Source organism: Equus asinus, chromosome 29 (genome assembly GCF_041296235.1).
Source record: "Equus asinus isolate D_3611 breed Donkey chromosome 29, EquAss-T2T_v2, whole genome shotgun sequence".
In the NCBI taxonomy this organism is placed as follows: Eukaryota; Metazoa; Chordata; class Mammalia; order Perissodactyla; family Equidae; genus Equus; species Equus asinus.
In genome coordinates, this window is record NC_091818.1 from 21,620,641 (window position 1) to 21,637,469 (window position 16,829).

Genomic DNA, 16,829 nt, shown 5'->3' on the forward strand with positions numbered 1-16,829 from the left:
TCTGTTGTAGCGTGACAACAGCCATAGACAATACATAAATGAATGAGCATGGCTGTGTTCCAGTAAGACTTCATTTACAAAAACAGGTGGCATGGTTTACCAACCTCCGACCTAGACTGGAGAGAAGATAACAAATGTTAGCAAGTGTTTTGGAAGTAGATTTAACAGGACGTGGATTGGATTGGGAGCGTAGGTGAGTGGAGAGATGTCGAGGATGATTTCTAGGCTTCTGGCTGGAGTAATTTATGGGTCATGCTGTTGCTGATTAGGGAATAAGTTAGTTAAAAGTCTGCTCACCTAAAATAGTACCGACATGTCAAGTTTCCAGTGTTTTTCTCATCTTTGGTCTCTAATGACAATATGACAATGTTTCGTGGAGTTTAACCACTGTAACAGTCATGACTATAAATAATTTTATTTTATTCTTTTATACACTTATTGGTCACCTATTACGCAAAAAATGAAAAAGTAAGAAAAGAATGAAAGTTAGTCAGTTGTATTCATCAGTTCTTTTTGCGTTTTCTGCTAACAGCAAACATGGTTTTTTCAGAGTCCTCATGGCTCATTGACAGTGTCTATAGCCTCATTTTGTCCCTCCTTTCAAAAGTCACATCCTCCCACCACCCCCAACTGCCACCCTTCTAAGGATGAGCCAGAGAGTCTGCAGGTTAGAGCGCATTTCATGCTGATTCTCGTCATCCATTCATGGCCCTGGGTGGAGGTGGCCGCTGAGTGGAGCTGCCTTCTGCCATTCTACATGCTCCCTGCTTGTAAAAGGCTCCTTTTTAAGTAGGAGCCTTGTTACCATGGTTATGTCCAAATTAAAACCGCAATTTGAGTTTTTTAAATAAAAGTGTATATAGTGTTAGGGGCTTTATTTTTTGATTAATTTTTGTTTGTTTGTTTGTTTTACCAACCCTTGACTTCACAGGCTTTGCTCTCTGTGCACGATACTGTGGCTCAGAAGAATTATGATCCTGTATTGCCTCCTATGCCTGATGACATTGACGATGAGGAAGACTCCGTAAAAATCATCCGTCTGGTCAAAAATAGAGAACCACTGGTGAGTTTTGGTCTGCACTTTGTGCTCAGATCTGAGTAGATATCATGATAAAGCCAAATCTGATGGGGACATACCATTTATTCCTCTTTTTAACATATACTTCCTCTGTGTTCTCAAACTTTAAAATAAGTGGAACATTCGTGTTTGAAGACTACGATTTAGAAAAATGAAGCCAAATAAAATGACAGGCATTCTATTGGTTATAAATAGCAGTAATTTTTAAAATGTGACTTGTTGCCATTTATAAAAGAAAGCGTAACATGCACTAGTCACAGCTTATTTGTGTTATTTTTGAGCCACAAAATTTGTGGTCATTTTTTATGACAGCAATAGGAAAAGAATATAAAGTGTATCCATATTTGTATGGAACTACATTCAAAAGAAAAATAGATTTCATAATCTGGCAGTTAATTTTAAATGTGTTGTGCCCCATTTATTCTAATTAAGACAATTTTGTGTTCTTAAAGCAAATAGCACTTGATAATACAGTAGTTGCTGGACACGATGTTATGTACTTAATGTATGTCATATTTAATTCTCATAATTGGTATAATTTTTCTCTTTTTACAGACTAGGAAACTCATATTCATAGAGGTGAAGCATCTTGCCCAAAGTGTCACAGCTAATGAGTGTAGAACCAGCATCCACAGTTGGCTCTTTAGCTTCAAATACCAGTTTTTTCTTCTGCACCATATTCTGTCTTTGTATTTTTCCATTTTTGTTGGTTTTTATCTTCTTGTTTCGTTTAAGGGCAACTTTGGTATATTGATAAATGCATTGGACACTCTTATGCAAAAAAATATACAGATAAGTTTGCATATTACGTCCGGGGGTTTATTGAGCCCCTTGAAGCTCATCCATGGACATCCTAGGACTTCCTGTATTCCTGGTTTAATTTAGATTATAAATTCATGATTTTCGTCCGTGGTTGTAAGTCTATACTTGTAACCTAAATAGCTCTTAATTTTTATTATGGAGGTCATAGACTTAGTAAGAGTAGGTAGTAGTCATGGTGGATGTAGAAAGAGCTGTCCCAGGGGCCTGTCACCATAAAGTGACTCATTTTTGGTGGATTCTGGGCATCTGTCAGCAAGAAAGACGTTTTTGTTTTGATGAATTCAGCCTCTTAGGGAGATAATTGAAAGACTGTCTTGAGGAGGTCAGTAATTCATCACTAATTTCTTCGATCAGTTACGGTTTCCCCAGGAGCAATAGTGTTTGGTGTGTTGGTTTGGTAAGCTCCCATTGAAACAGTCCTCAGCAGCATTTGACTCCCATACCTCCTGATCAGATAAGATCTTCAACCCATTTATCAAAGAAATTAGGCAGGTTCTGCATCAGGATTTCTTTAAAAGTTTTAACTCGACCTACTGTAAATTAGGTTAAATTTAAAAAGAAATTGAATGAAGTATATAAAGTAATCTAAAGTTGTATTTATCATAGTTTGTTACTAAGTATATTATTTAGCTAATAAGCATATAACAACTGAAATAACTAGAGCTAACTTTGAGGTGATAACTCTTCATCTATTTGCCCTCTTTTGTTATAGTTTATATAATACGCTATATTTAAAATGAGCATCTGAACTAGGATAATGGCAAGAGCTACATATGTTAGATTTGATAGGACCTGGCAAATCTTTGGATATAAAGGGCAAGAGAAGAGAGGAAGTCAAAAATACCATGGGAGGTTTTATTTAGGTGACTAGAAGTACTCTCCATTCATTCAGCAAGAATGGAAGGAAATGCATGGGATAAAAATGACGAATTTCCTTATGGTTATACTGAACCTGTGGGGCTATGCAGGTGCTAGGAGGAGGTTAAAAATTCAGGAAGGGGAACCAGGTAAATTTCTTTAAAAATTGGTTGAATTGCTAAGTTGTTTAAAAGAGGGATATTTGTCTTAAGCATGAGGATGTTTTCCAGGCTTGTAATATTTGTTTATCCAAGGGCTATCATATGCATATCTCAGAATTGTTCAGTTGCTTATTACTGTATCATGGGGTAATTTGGCAACTTAATAGCGTTTTCTTCGCCACTTCCCCCTAAATTTGGAGTGTTTTAAAATTTTAACCCCATTTTATTTTATCCATAATTCCCCCATTTGTTTATTTGCCCATTTTTACATGAGCTTTTAAATTTTTTCTCTCTGATTCTCAGTTATTTAAAAGTAAATTAGTAAAAGCTTTTTTCCCAAAACATATGCAGGTAACTTTTTTAAACTCTAGGTTTAGTTTCCTATATGTAAGGCAATTTAAAGTAATTTTGAGTACTTTATTTTGAAACATTATTTTAATCAGTAATGCTTTGTCTTCTTCCTAGTGAGCCACAATTTGATCTATGTTTTCTGTTCAGGGAGCTGTATTTTAAAAAATAAATAAAAACTTCATATAGAAAAGAGAGCTTCTACTTGGGATGAAGAAATTCCCAAAATAATTTGTTGGGATTCCTAAAAAAGTATTAAGAGGGGCTGGCTAGTGGTATAGTGGTTGGGTTGTGTGCTCCACTTCAGCAGCCCGGGGTTCGGATCCCAGGCACAGACGTACACACTGTTCATCAAGCCATGCTGTGGTGGCATCCCAAATACAGAATAGAGGAGGATTGGTACAGATCTTAGCTCAGGGACAATCTTCCTCACAGAAGAAAAAAAAGTATTAAGATTTTAAATGTTTTAACATTGGAATATAAAATCAAGTGAGGAGAATTAACTTGTCTTGAACTTTTTGTCGTCCAAATGTATAATTAGTGTCTTTAGTTTGACAATTATTGTAAAGTTTTGTTGTTAATGCCATCAAGTGGGTTCTGACTCCTAGTGACCCTGTGTACAGCAGAGCAGGATCCTGCCCTGTCTTTCTGCGCCATCCTCTTACCTTCTGGCGCTCTATCAGATACGCTCTGCTGCTCTGCACAGGGTTTTCATGGCCAGTTCTTTCAGAAGGGGGTGGCCAAGTGCTTCTTCCTAATCTGTGTAGTCTGGAAGCTCCGCTGAAACCTGTCCACCATGGGTGACCCTGCTGGTATTTGAAATACTGGTGGTGGGGCTTTCAGAATCACAGCAACACGCAGCCACCACCGTACGACAACTGATGGACAGGTGGTGTGGTTCCCTGACTGGGACACGAACCTGGGCCAAGGCAGTGAGAATGCTGGATCTTAACCACTAGACCACCAGGGCTGGCTATTGCAAAGGTAAAGTAGGATTACTGGGTGAACAAATTAAACATTTAAAAAATACACTACCTAGAAAAAGTAGAAAATATTTATTTTCAATGAAATTATCATTTTACGTTTGTCAAATGTCATTTGTCAGTTTGGGCAAGTTATTGAAGGCACAAAACTGCCAAAGGGAAAAAAAACAGAAACAAAAACCAAGAGAAGATCAAGAGTCAGAGGCCTCTTGAGTAGAATGAGTCCGGGTACTAAGAATCTAGCAAGTCAGTGGTCAGAAGACGTTTGGCAAATGATTCAAGAGGAAAGGACATAAGATTTAGTAACCAGGCGGTAGGTTTTCAGTGCTAAGAATGTAATTTTGTTTATTAGACCTAGGTATAATGTGAAATGAATACCAAGCTTGCATTAGATGACCTCAGTGGGAGTTGTTATGGTGTCACTCATTTGCTCTATATCCTTAAAGCAGCAAGTCATTTAACATCTCAGCCTCAGGTTCCTTATCAGAAAATCGGGAGATCTGCTTCTTTGAGAGTGTTTTGAATATCAACTGAGATGGAATGTATTTGAAATGCTTTATAAGTTCTTAGGCATTATGCGAGCATTATATAAATGTTCCGTAGAATGATAAGGTGAAGCTGGATGACAGCTGTTTAAGGAGAGAATGGTTTCCTGGGAGAAGAGGCAGTGAACACAGATCATGAAGGTATTTGGCAATGGAAAGGAAAAAGGGGATAGTTGGAGCAGGGGGACGGATAAAAGAATTGAGAGAAGGAGAGAAAACCAGTGGTGAGGATGCGAGGAGCAGAGCTGTCCTTCCTCCCCTCTGAGTTTGGAGCAATTTATATCTGTTTTATCCAGGAGATTAATTTTTAGAAAAGCTTAAGAAAATTAGCAAGTGGATTATGATCCTAAATTTTCAGTGTTTCTCACATGAGTTGTCGTCTTGCGTCTTTTAGAACTGTGGCTCTCAAAGTTTGGTATTACAAGAATTACCTGAGGTGCTTACTGAAAATGCAGACTTCTGGGTCTCAACCCCAAAGGGTCTCCATCAGTGTTTTGGGTGGGACCTAGGAATCTAGATTTTTAAGAAATGTCTCAGATTCCCTCAATGAAAATGTTTGGTAGACCATACTTTGAAAACACTTGTTGCAAAGGCTAAGCCTGAAATCAACTGTGCTACCTGCTTAAGAAGGTCTTACAATAGTCTTGTAGGAGATACAGTTTTTATTGAAGGAGACATGATACCCCAATCTTAGCAGTCCTTTTTTATAAACCATTTTACAGAAGTAACAAGAAAAATCTAACCAGAATTTTGATTTCTCAGTCTAACCTGAAGTTCTCTATACTCTTTTTTTTGTCAAAGTCACATAGAATAGATTCAAAACAATTATATAGGAAAATATGGAAGTATTAAAACATTAGATTCAATTTTAATTCATTTTGCATTTGCAGACTATGCCATAGGACGGTCAACTTTTGTATAATATGACGTGTAATGTGCTCTATTGAGTTTTGATCTTATTTTCATGCAGGTACATTGCACTAGAAATACACCAAGGAACTGTGATAAAAGAGGTTGGGAAAGCAATATGGAAATAGAAATCCTTAAGAATGAAGGAATCAAAAAGAAGATTGATTCTCAGGTCCAAAGTTTACCCTGCAAGGATAGGTAGACTCAGAGATAGCAAGCATATTCTGTTTCAGGGTACTTATCTATAACAGAATAACCCTTAAGTGTTGGAGTGCTATTCTTTATCTACACATTCTGAAAATGATTTCATCCAGCGTATGGCTTTAAAAATCATCTATGTGCCCGTGACTCCCAGGGCTATTTCTCTTCCAGATCTTTCTTCTGATCTGTAAGTTTGTATGTACATCTGTCTACTTGATGTGTCCGTTTGGATGTCTAATAGACGTCTCAGTCTTCACATATCTGAAAGAAAACTAATCTTTGTCCCCAAATCTGTTACACCCATTGGATTCCCCCTCTCAGTTGATGACAATCCCATCTTTCCAGTGCTCAGCCAAAAACCATAGAGTTAATCTTGGATACTTCTCTCTCTTTCACATCCCATTTCCAATCCTTTGGGAAACCCTTTTGGCTCTGCCAGTAACATATCCAGAGCACTTTTTATCTCCTCCTGCCCATCAGATCCAAGCCCTCATCCTCTTTCCCCTAGATTATTATAACAGCCTCCTATTTGTTTCTTTGCTCTAGCCCCTGCACTCTTTTAACACAGTAGGTGGAGTGATCCATTTAGATTATGTCATTCCTGCTGTTCAGGTTCTCCCTATTTCTTTCAGAATAAAATCCAGAGTCTTCACAATGGCCTACAAAGCTCTACATGCTCTGCCTCCCTGTTACTATCTGACCTCACCTCCCACTGCTTTTCACCGTTTACTCCAGCCATACTGGCTTCTTTGGTCTTCCTTGATCCCTCCATTCACAGCCCCACCTCAGCACCTTTACGCCAGCTGTTTCTTCTATTCTTTCTCTTTGACTAACTCCTTCATCTCCTTCCAGTCATTCTTTACACATATGTCGTCTTCTCAGTGAGGCCTGTGTCTTCATGTTGTCTTCCCTCACGTTGTCTACCTGTCCTGGCACTCTTGATCTTTCTTACCCCGGTGTACTGCCTCCCATCCCCATAGTGTTTACTGCCTTCTAACATACTATCTAATATATCTAATTATTTCATCTTTTGTCTGTCTTCCCTCTTAGAATGTAAGCTCCATGAGGGGGCAGAAATGTTTGGGTTTTTTTCCACCAATGTATTATAGGCCCTTCGAACAGGACCAGGCCCATAGTAGGTTCTCAATGAACATTTGTCAACTTCATCGAATCACAGAATAAGTCAAAGGGACTAACATTAAACACAATAAACTGGATGGTCCTGTTCTGAAAAACAGTACAATCCATAATGGAGAAAGGGATTTGTTCCAGTTACTTAATTTTGTGTTATAAACTATCCCCAAATGTTGTGGCTAAAACAATAATATATTATTATCTCTCACAGTTTTGGAGGCTGATAGGCTCTGTTGGCTAGTTCCTACTTAGTCCCTCACATGTCCAGTTAGATGGTGGCTGAGGCTGGTGTCATTTGAGGTCTCCTTCATTCCCATGACTAATGCCTGGGCGGGGTGGCTGATGAAGCATCTCTTTTTCCAAGTGGCATCTCCACTTGGCTAGCTTGGGCTTTCTTCTAGTGTGGCAGCAGTCATGATTTCTTACACGGTGGCTAACTTCCCATAGAGCAGGTGTTTCAAGAGGCCCAGGTGGCAGCTACAAGACTTCCCATGGCCTTAAATGCCTGAGAACCATTTTTACCACTTGATATGGGAATCTGGCATGCACATCCAAAGAGGGAAGGAACTGATGATCTCCATCATGGAGACAAGTTACCACAAGGATAATGAACTTAGAAACTTACGGGTAAAAGGTTATGGAAAGATACAGGATAAGCAGTATTAAATGATAATTAAGATTAAGAATAGCAATTCTGATCTGTTTTCCTTAGACAAGTCCTGACTTTACTGCACACTAGTTGTCTGATCTTAGACAAATTATAACCATTTGGGATCCAATTTCTTATCTATAAAATAGATAAGTAATCTTAGATTACTAGACCCTTCTGCCATTAGGCATACTTTGGTGGGAAAATTTGAGACACATTTTGAAGGAAAATGAAAGTTGATCTAATCACATGAATTAGTTTGTTAAGAATATTCATTTCCACTCATCTTGACTACAAGTTAACTGTTTAAATAAAAGCAAAAAATACCAGTAATTGGTGAATCTAAGGTTTTTATGACTATGGAGATATGCTCATTCAAGTCTTTGGCCTTGAAAGCATGCATAGGTGATGAAAAATTCTACAAAATCATCCTATCAATTATTTAACTTTTTTACTATTATTCGATATGTATCTGATAGCTATCATATATAAAATATACTTATTACAAATGGATTCCTAATTTTGTGTACCTATCTATTTTTTAATGATATAAATGTGTTTATTAACAAACATGAGAAAAATTCCACTTTCTTCTTTGGAGTGGAGTCTGCCACCACCGAATGTGCATCATTTTAGCCATGTGACGCAATGCAGGGATGGCTTGTCTCTATCAATGCCAATCTTGGAAAGAAAGTCATGAAAAGGCGTTCAAAGTAACCATTTGTGCCTGATGTTCTTACAAAGCAGCATTCATTTAATTTACTTCTGAACATCCATAAATGAAGAATTTCTGAATTCTTTTTGAAATTGTTTCCTAAATTTATGCCAAAATGTTAGTTCTATTTGTACTAGGTACAATCCTAGTACATAAAAACCTTGGAATGACAGATCTTTCTTCCATTAGTTGATCTGTGCCTTGGATAAGAAATATAAGTAATTTTTTGAAGTTCTCATTTTTTTTCTTTCTGATTACCACTGAATTCCTTTACTGGAATAGTGTACTAGAAGGATCACTGAATTAAAGCCAGATGACCTGAGTTCTAGTTTTGTAATTTATATAATCTTTTTCTGTTAAGCTCCTCTATGTAGTCTGCCTTCTTTTGAGGTATTATCAGGATAAAATGAAATGAGGAAATGCTCTAAAAGGGTAAAAACAAATAGTATTCAAATACAAGGTATTATAATGGATAGAAGATATTTGTACTTTCCATAGTTTTGAAGAGGTTAAAGATTTCAAAAACCTTTAAATTGTGCTGCAAACCTTAGATGATATGTATGTTAGAAAATTCTGTACCTAGTATTGAGTATTTATAAGACAAAGGGCATGATGTCTTTTCCTCCTGCCTCATTCCTTTAATTGTTTGTAGTTGTTGTTTTCACTTTTTCCAGATGAATGTCCTTATTTCTGCCTTCCTGTTGCTACCGCTACAGACATTTACCCACAAATACTTTTCTTTTTCTTAAAAGGGAGCTACCATTAAGAAGGATGAGCAGACAGGGGCCATCGTTGTGGCTAGAATCATGAGAGGCGGAGCTGCCGACAGAAGTGGTATGAGTTTAATTGTTAAGCGGATATAGACAAGTCATGTTGCTTTTTATGTGTCACATTTCCAATATGCAGTTAAGAGTATAGCAGTCTTTTGATATAATACAGCAAAACATGTAGTAAGATTTTTTTTTCTGTTTTGAAATGTGGGAACCTATTTAAATAAATGATAAATAAATTGCACTCTGCTTTACGATCTTGGTTTACATGGGCTTCCAGAGTTATATTCAGTCTTGTTTCAGTGTTTCCGATTTGAAAAATATTATTAAAAGCATGCAATGCTTTTTAAAAATTAAAATTCTTATATGAGATGAAAATAATGTACATTTCTAGATGAAGACCAAGATGCTGTTGTCATTTTTTTGCCAGCATTGTTACGTTGAGTCTTTGATTTCTTGCTACGTAGAGGCATGGAATCTGAAACCTGAGAAGTGGGAAGGTCTCCTTTGCAATCCTCAAATCTCTTAAGGGAACCTAACAATGTTTTCAGTGTGGAAACAATTGTGAATTACAGTTTCTGTTGTTCGTAACACTGCTAATTTACCACATTTGCTATTTCTCAGGTCTTATTCATGTTGGTGATGAACTTAGGGAAGTGAATGGGATACCAGTTGAGGATAAAAGGCCTGAAGAAGTAATTCAGATTTTGGTAAGCTGACAATTTATTTTCAAATTGCAATGAAAATGAAATTGAATCACTATATCTCAGACTTAGTGATGACTACAGGATTTGGATTTCGCCGTCCAGAGTTCAAATCCGAACTCCATTGCAGGATCTCTATATGTCCTTGGAAAATACCTTCATCTTTTTATTGCCTCAGTGTTTTCATTTACAAAATGAGAATAATAAGAGGTAAATATCTCACTGGAGTGTTTGGAGAATTAAGTGAGTTCATGTATGTAAAGAGGTTATGGCAAGGTCTGTCCCAAATTAAATACTTAATAGATGGCATCCATGCTGTTGTTGGTGATGCATTTATCTTTCTCTTTCCAATGACATAGCCAGGCTGTAGGCTTTGCTTTCTAGGTATATAAAATAGTGAAATTTAGATGTCTTTTGAAAGCTAAAATAGAATGAAATTATTTTTTTCCTTGGCAATGTTAATTCTTTGGTTCATTTGTAAGGATAAATTGAAGAGACTGTCCCTGTGACAAATGAAAACATACTATACAGAAATGAAAAGGGAGTTTAGTATCTCAAAACAGATCTCAGTATGTATCAAAATTTGTATATGGTTAAGATGGCATTTTAAAACAGTGGGAAAACAAGTCATTTCATAAATCCTATTGGATTAATTGATGATTCACTTAGAAAAAAAGTCAGTTCCTGTTTTACACTACACGGAAAAATAAATCCCAACTAATTTAATATTTAAGTTTAAAAAAGTCACAGAAAATAAAGCAAGACTTTTTAACTTTGATGTAAAATTCAAATAGAAAAATAACTAGAATTGAAAACTTTCTATATGGAAAAAGATGCCATACATAAAATAAAATACAAATGAGATTGTAGGAAAAATATTTTCAATATATGATAGAAAGCTATATTTTAATGTATAGAGAATTCATAAAAATCAATAAGAATATTTACAGGAAAATTGGCAAAGCATATGCACAGACAGTTAGCAAGAGTAAACATGATGACTGAAAAATATTGGAATGGTGGGGATTTAAAAGCTTGATAATGCCTAGGGTTAGTCAGATTACAGGGAAATAGATATGGTTATATGCTTTTGGTAGTAGGATAAATTAATAGAACTTTTTGAGATAGCTGTCTGAAACTATCAAAATTTTAAATTTGCAAACCCCTTAATCAAGAAATTCAGTTGTTGGGGGCCAGCCCAGTGGCATAGCCCTTAAGTTGTGTGCTCTGCTTTGGTGGTCCAGGGTTTGCCTGTTCAGATCCTGGGCACAGATCTATGCACTGGTTATCAAGCCATGCTGTGGCAGGCGTCCCACATAAGAAATAGAGGAGGATGGGCACACATGTTAGTTCAGGGCCACTCTTCCTCAAAAAAAAAAAAAAAAGAAAGAAAAGAAATTCAATTGTTGGAAATTAACCCTAAGGAAATAATTTGGCAAATTTGTATAAACAAGATGTTTTTAAAATATTTAGAAACTATCAAGAAGGTTGCATTGATTCAGTAATCATTCATCCACATGATGGATTGCTGTGACACAATCACAATGGCTGATAGACCTATATGGCTTAATAAGAACAGTAAGACAGTCTTGCGTCACTTGCAGTGGGATGCGTTCTGAGAACTGTGTCGTGCGAACATCATAGAGTGACTTACACAAACTTAGATGGTATAGCCGACTACACACTTAGGCTCTATGGTACTAATCTTATGGGACCACCACCATATATGCGGTCCGTCGTTGACCTAAATGTCTTTTTATGTGGTGCAACTATACTAATAATTGCTTACAGAGCCCTTAATGATACTGTTCTGAGGGCTTTACGTACATTAAAACACACACACAAACTAGAAGAATGGACAGGGGTTATAGAGAAGACTTTTACCGTCTCTCTGCCTATGCACTTCAGTATTACATGAATTCTCAATAAGAGTTAGGAGTTACTTGAGTCTCTGTGCGGTGCTGGAGCTGCCTCCTTATGCTTTCAAGAGCTGATCCTATGCAACTCTTCCCAACCTGGCTTCCAGTGACCTCACACTGGCAAATTGAAACTGGCTGTGATGGGAGTATGTATACCATGGAAACTGGCAAATGATACAAATCCAGGGCTTTTATACAAACTGCAGTCCTGGTTTTCCAGCACACCCCTGGTAGTGAGCCTCAGAGAGATCGACCCATTCTTCTCTCTCCCTCTCTCTGCCTCACTCTCTCCTTCTCCCTTTCCTCTCCCTTTCTCCCTTTCCCCCACAATCCCCCGCATTCCTCTTAAACGTGTGCCAGATATTTAGTGCTTTCATAGAACTTATTCACTGTAGTTTGGCAGAGGTAACATATTAAGAAATAATTGTGTACGTAACTATTTAGATATGGTTATGATAAATGCTGAAAACGGAGATGACATGAGAGTGTCTTAAAGGGACGCCTGCTCTTGTCTGAGATAGCAAAGAATTGTGGGTATTGTCATTGCTTGTTTTAATTAAATTAGAATTGATGCTCCATCTTTTCATTAATCTATTACATTTGGTATTTTTCTCACTAACCAGAATATAATAGAGCTTAATGTTCCTCGTTAATTTTTCTGATAAACATTGCAACTAATTGAATCATGCATCTATAAGTACATTACTGATAGTATAGATATTTCATTCCTAAAAACATGCATGCTGATACTTAACTGTCTGAAGCTTGCATATTATCTGATCTATCCGTTTAATGTTGTCTGTATAAGGCACTGTGCATATTCCGTGTTTCTATTTTGAAGTAACTCAACATGGATGGTAATATATTCATTGGCATTTTCGAAGTGCACAGGAGGTAAAAGTGGATTTAGTGATTAATGTTTTTTAACTTATTTGACAAACTTTAGTGCTTTCTCACGTTACAGGAATTTCTACAAAAATAGTTTCCTCAGTTTAGTTTATCTAAGAGTGGAAACCTCAAGCTTGTAAATTTTCAGAATCATTTCGTTTTCTACCTATTTTGCCTTCTTTCTCCTTGGCTCTAGAAGTTTTCTTATAACTCTTTCTTTCCTCTGATATCAGGCTCAGTCCCTGGGAGCAATTACATTTAAGATTATACCTAGCATCAAGGAGGAGACACCATCGAAAGAAGGCAAGGTAATGATTACTTAAAAACCTTTTCTGTGGGAGGTACTAATGTTTTTCCATCTGCTATGCATCCTCTTTGTCACAAGAAGTTTCTTATTTTTAAAAAATTCTTCTTAAATCAGAGTTAGAAAAATGTTAGCCATTTCACATTTATTTTTTGTATTTATTCATTTTAAATGAAACTTTCTTCCAGATGTTTATCAAAGCCCTCTTTGACTATGACCCTAATGAGGATAAAGCCATTCCATGTAAGGAAGCTGGGCTTGCTTTCAAAAAGGGAGATATTCTTCAGATTATGAGCCAAGATGATGCAACGTGGTGGCAAGCGAAGCATGAAGGCGATGCCAATCCCAGAGCAGGCTTGATCCCTTCAAAGCATTTCCAGGAAAGGTGAGCTACTGGCGCATCTTAATGGCCTTTCTTCAACTGACCTTTTGTTCTCTGCAAAATATCAGTCCAGCATATCTGTGATAAAATAAGAACTAAAACCTTGCCTTAGAATCCTTTATCCCTCAGGTTTGGATTTCTGTTTTGTCTAACTAAATATGAATAATGACCAAAAATAATATGACAGTCCCAGGTCAAATTTGGTTTTTGTTATGAAGCAAGTGGAAAATAGCACATTAATATCTGAAACTGCATTGATGTGAAAGATGGAAAAAAAAGAAGGGTGATTTTGAAGTGGGGATAATTTATAGGAATTTGAAAGTAGACGATTTATTTCTTCATTTGAATAGATTACATTGTGTTCATTTTCCCCCTAACTTTCCATTTTTGTTTTAAGACATTTACTGTTTTGGTGTTATATTAATCTTGGACGTGTACTGAAAATTGACAGTCATATTGACCTTCTTTTCCCCCAGGAGATTGGCTCTGAGACGACCAGAAATATTGGTTCAGCCCCTAAAAGTTTCCAACAGGAAATCATGTAAGTTTGTTCATAAGAATGCAGAGTAACCAAACCTTGCTGCTTATTTTTGACTATTAAAGCAGGTGTTTGTGGTAGAATGAGAGGTCGTTACCTTGTGATCGCTTTTGAATCATTATTTCACAGGAACCAAACAAATAAGAAATTCATAGTAGGAATATTACTGTGAATCTTTTGAAGAAAGGCGTGTTGGGGTTGTTTATAAGAAACCCATGACTCGTTAAGAAAATAACTAATAACTACTACTCTCTTTAATTTCTAAATTTAGGTATTTTATAAATGTAACGTAAAATGCAACTCTTATTTCCCAACAGCCAGGAGGTTTGGGTAAGATATTTCTTGGTAAAGATTAGGGGGCGAAAAATTCACCACTTTCTTGGGCACAAAAGCAATTTTGCCCAAGAATAGTTGCTCTTATTTTTCTTACTTCCTTTCTTATCCAGAAATCATAGTAACTCTGACCTTTACCCCGTCTGTTTGGAGTTATTACCAGACTAGAGTAAAAGAAAATGAGTCAGAAATAGGATGACGTAGGCTTACTGAAAAAGATAGTGTGGATTTAGGTGCTTTTTTTTTCAACCTACCCTTCTCTCAGCTTTTCTTTTCTTCCCACCTCCTACCTCTCTCAAGTCCCCATCCCCAAAATTTCCTGCTTCATCTCCTCTAAATGTTTCATGGGTCTAGGTATTTTAAGAGAAAAAAAAAAGTGCCCTTTGTTTTCAGCATAGAAATCGTACATTAAAAGGCGAAATGAGCAAATAAATGGTCCTGGAATTTTACACCAACATCTGTTTTTAGTATTGTTGCATTTTTCACATCTCCTGTTATTTCTGTCAGTTTGTAGAAGCTTATAGCCCAGGAATTACCTTATAAGAGAGCCAAACTGCAGTCGGGCATAAATCTGCCAAGCAAGCAGATACTCAGGGGGAGCACTGATTCAAAAGCCTGCGTGCTCTTGCTCCATTCAGTCTGAGCAGAAGGAAAAAACACTTGTTGTAGAATGCCACATATATTGTGACATTGGAAAGCTTAAAGTTTAACCAGACCATTGCATTGTTTTTGAGTGTGATGAATTTTCCCTGGCCACTCATCCCGCTGAAAGGAACTTCGAGGCATCCACTTGACTTGTTCTTTAAGGGATTTTTAAATTTGGGGCCTGCATATTTCTGATGTTTGGTGCATGTGGGATAAAATGTGTGTAACCTGACAATGAAATAAATGTGATTCTACTTGAATTTGAACCCGTACTCAAATTTGTTTGAGTCTTAGGCAACTAAGAAATGTATAATTTGATATAATTATGAATTTTCATTTATTTAAAAATTTTGATAAATTGATGTGTTTCTTTAAAGAACTATAGAAAGTGCATAAATTGTCTTTTTCATAGCTCTCCCCAAACTGGTTTCAGTATAAATGTGTGTGAATGTGGGGGTAGGGGGAGGTGTGTAGAAGTCTTAATTGTAAGGGAGGCTTTTTGTCTGTTAATTTGCACTGTCTCTTTTATATATTAATACTTCAGTATTTGAATCTGAGAAATATTTGTTCCAAGATTTATCTTTACTGAAATGTCCTCATTTGGATGTTTTAGTATTTCTTTTTTTCTTTCTTTTTCTGCCTCTTGAACACCATTTAGAAATATTTACTGATTTTACTTCTTTCACCCTTTCTTTCTTCCTTCCTTTTTTCCTTTTCTCTCTGTCTCTTGTTTTTTCACTAGATTTTGATTCACTGAGAGATGTATTGTTTGTTCTCATATATAGCTATTCATTATTTTTAAATAAAGATAAGCCTGGTCAAAATTATCCAAATTAAATCACTAATGTATAGTAGCTATGGCCTTATTCAGAGAGAGAGTACATTTCTATGAAAATTAAAATTTCATAGAAATTTTCATAATTAATGATAATGAGTGTCTTTATTCTCTAAGAATTGAAATTCCATTTGAAAGTTCTTTGAATTTCTCATAAACCCCTGAACCCCAAAATTATGTAAAAATCTTTGTCCTGGTTCTAAACATTTTTAAAGGCATTTAAAAGCACTTGGGTGTGTTTGATAGTGGTTCTTTACATAGCTGAATCTTAGGAAGCCTGTCTGACTCAGTACTTCCTGGACTTCAGCATTCGGTGCTTAGATTCTTAGAATAAGGCATTCATGTTATCTTGCTCTCTGCTAAATTATTGAATAATTCGATGAAAAAAATCAGCAAGTTGATATAAAAGCTTTTATTTTTATGACTTTGAATAATAATTCGTAGAATAGATTTTAAGAAAAATTTCTGATTTAATGTAAAATTTCTAAAAAAAGAAAAATTGGTGTTTATAAATTTATGAAAAAAATACTCATGTTGATAAAAATTTCTGCACTAAATTTTACTGCACTTAAAACCTAGGAAGATATTGTTGAGCACTGATTTTAGAATAATGACTAGTCAGGTAACAATATATATCAAATTAGCCAGTTAACCTTTTTCACAAAGTGATTGCTTGTATTACTATGATTTTACTCTTTATTTGATTCTCGGTGTACATCATAACTAAAGTTTGCATGAAGGAAAAGTTCATGGAAGATGGCTCTGGAACTATAGGGGTTCAGCTAATGTCAGCAGAGAAGTCAGAAAGGAAGAGAGAAGCCCAGTGCTGTTATCTTTGCATTTATATTTGTGCTAGAGCCCTGGCTCCTGGCTCCACGGTCAATCAGGAGCCGTGATAACACGGACCTCTTGAGGCTTAAAAGCTAGCATCCTTATGCAAAACTCTCAGTGTGGGTGGTATTCATCTTTGATGCTTGGTTATTTCCTCCCCTTAAGAATCTTGGTGTATCTAATACATATCCAGAAAATAGGCTTCTCAAACAAAATAATTTGCCTCTTAAAATTAAACATTCCTAAAAACTAAAATATGAACTCTTAAAGCTAAAAC

General features: G+C 36.2%; 1 protein-coding gene across 1 annotated transcript in view; it reads left to right on the forward strand.

The window, feature by feature from the left end:
* MPP7 (MAGUK p55 scaffold protein 7) overlaps nt 1–16,829 on the forward strand; it is a 240,700-nt gene that overhangs the window by 164,391 nt on the left and 59,480 nt on the right. Inside the window, exons 6-11 of the mRNA XM_014859082.3 lie at nt 932–1,063; nt 9,156–9,237; nt 9,798–9,883; nt 12,918–12,992; nt 13,177–13,373; nt 13,847–13,911. Coding sequence (XP_014714568.3) covers nt 932–1,063; nt 9,156–9,237; nt 9,798–9,883; nt 12,918–12,992; nt 13,177–13,373; nt 13,847–13,911 — 637 coding nt within the window. The remainder of the gene's footprint in view (nt 1–931; nt 1,064–9,155; nt 9,238–9,797; nt 9,884–12,917; nt 12,993–13,176; nt 13,374–13,846; nt 13,912–16,829) is intronic.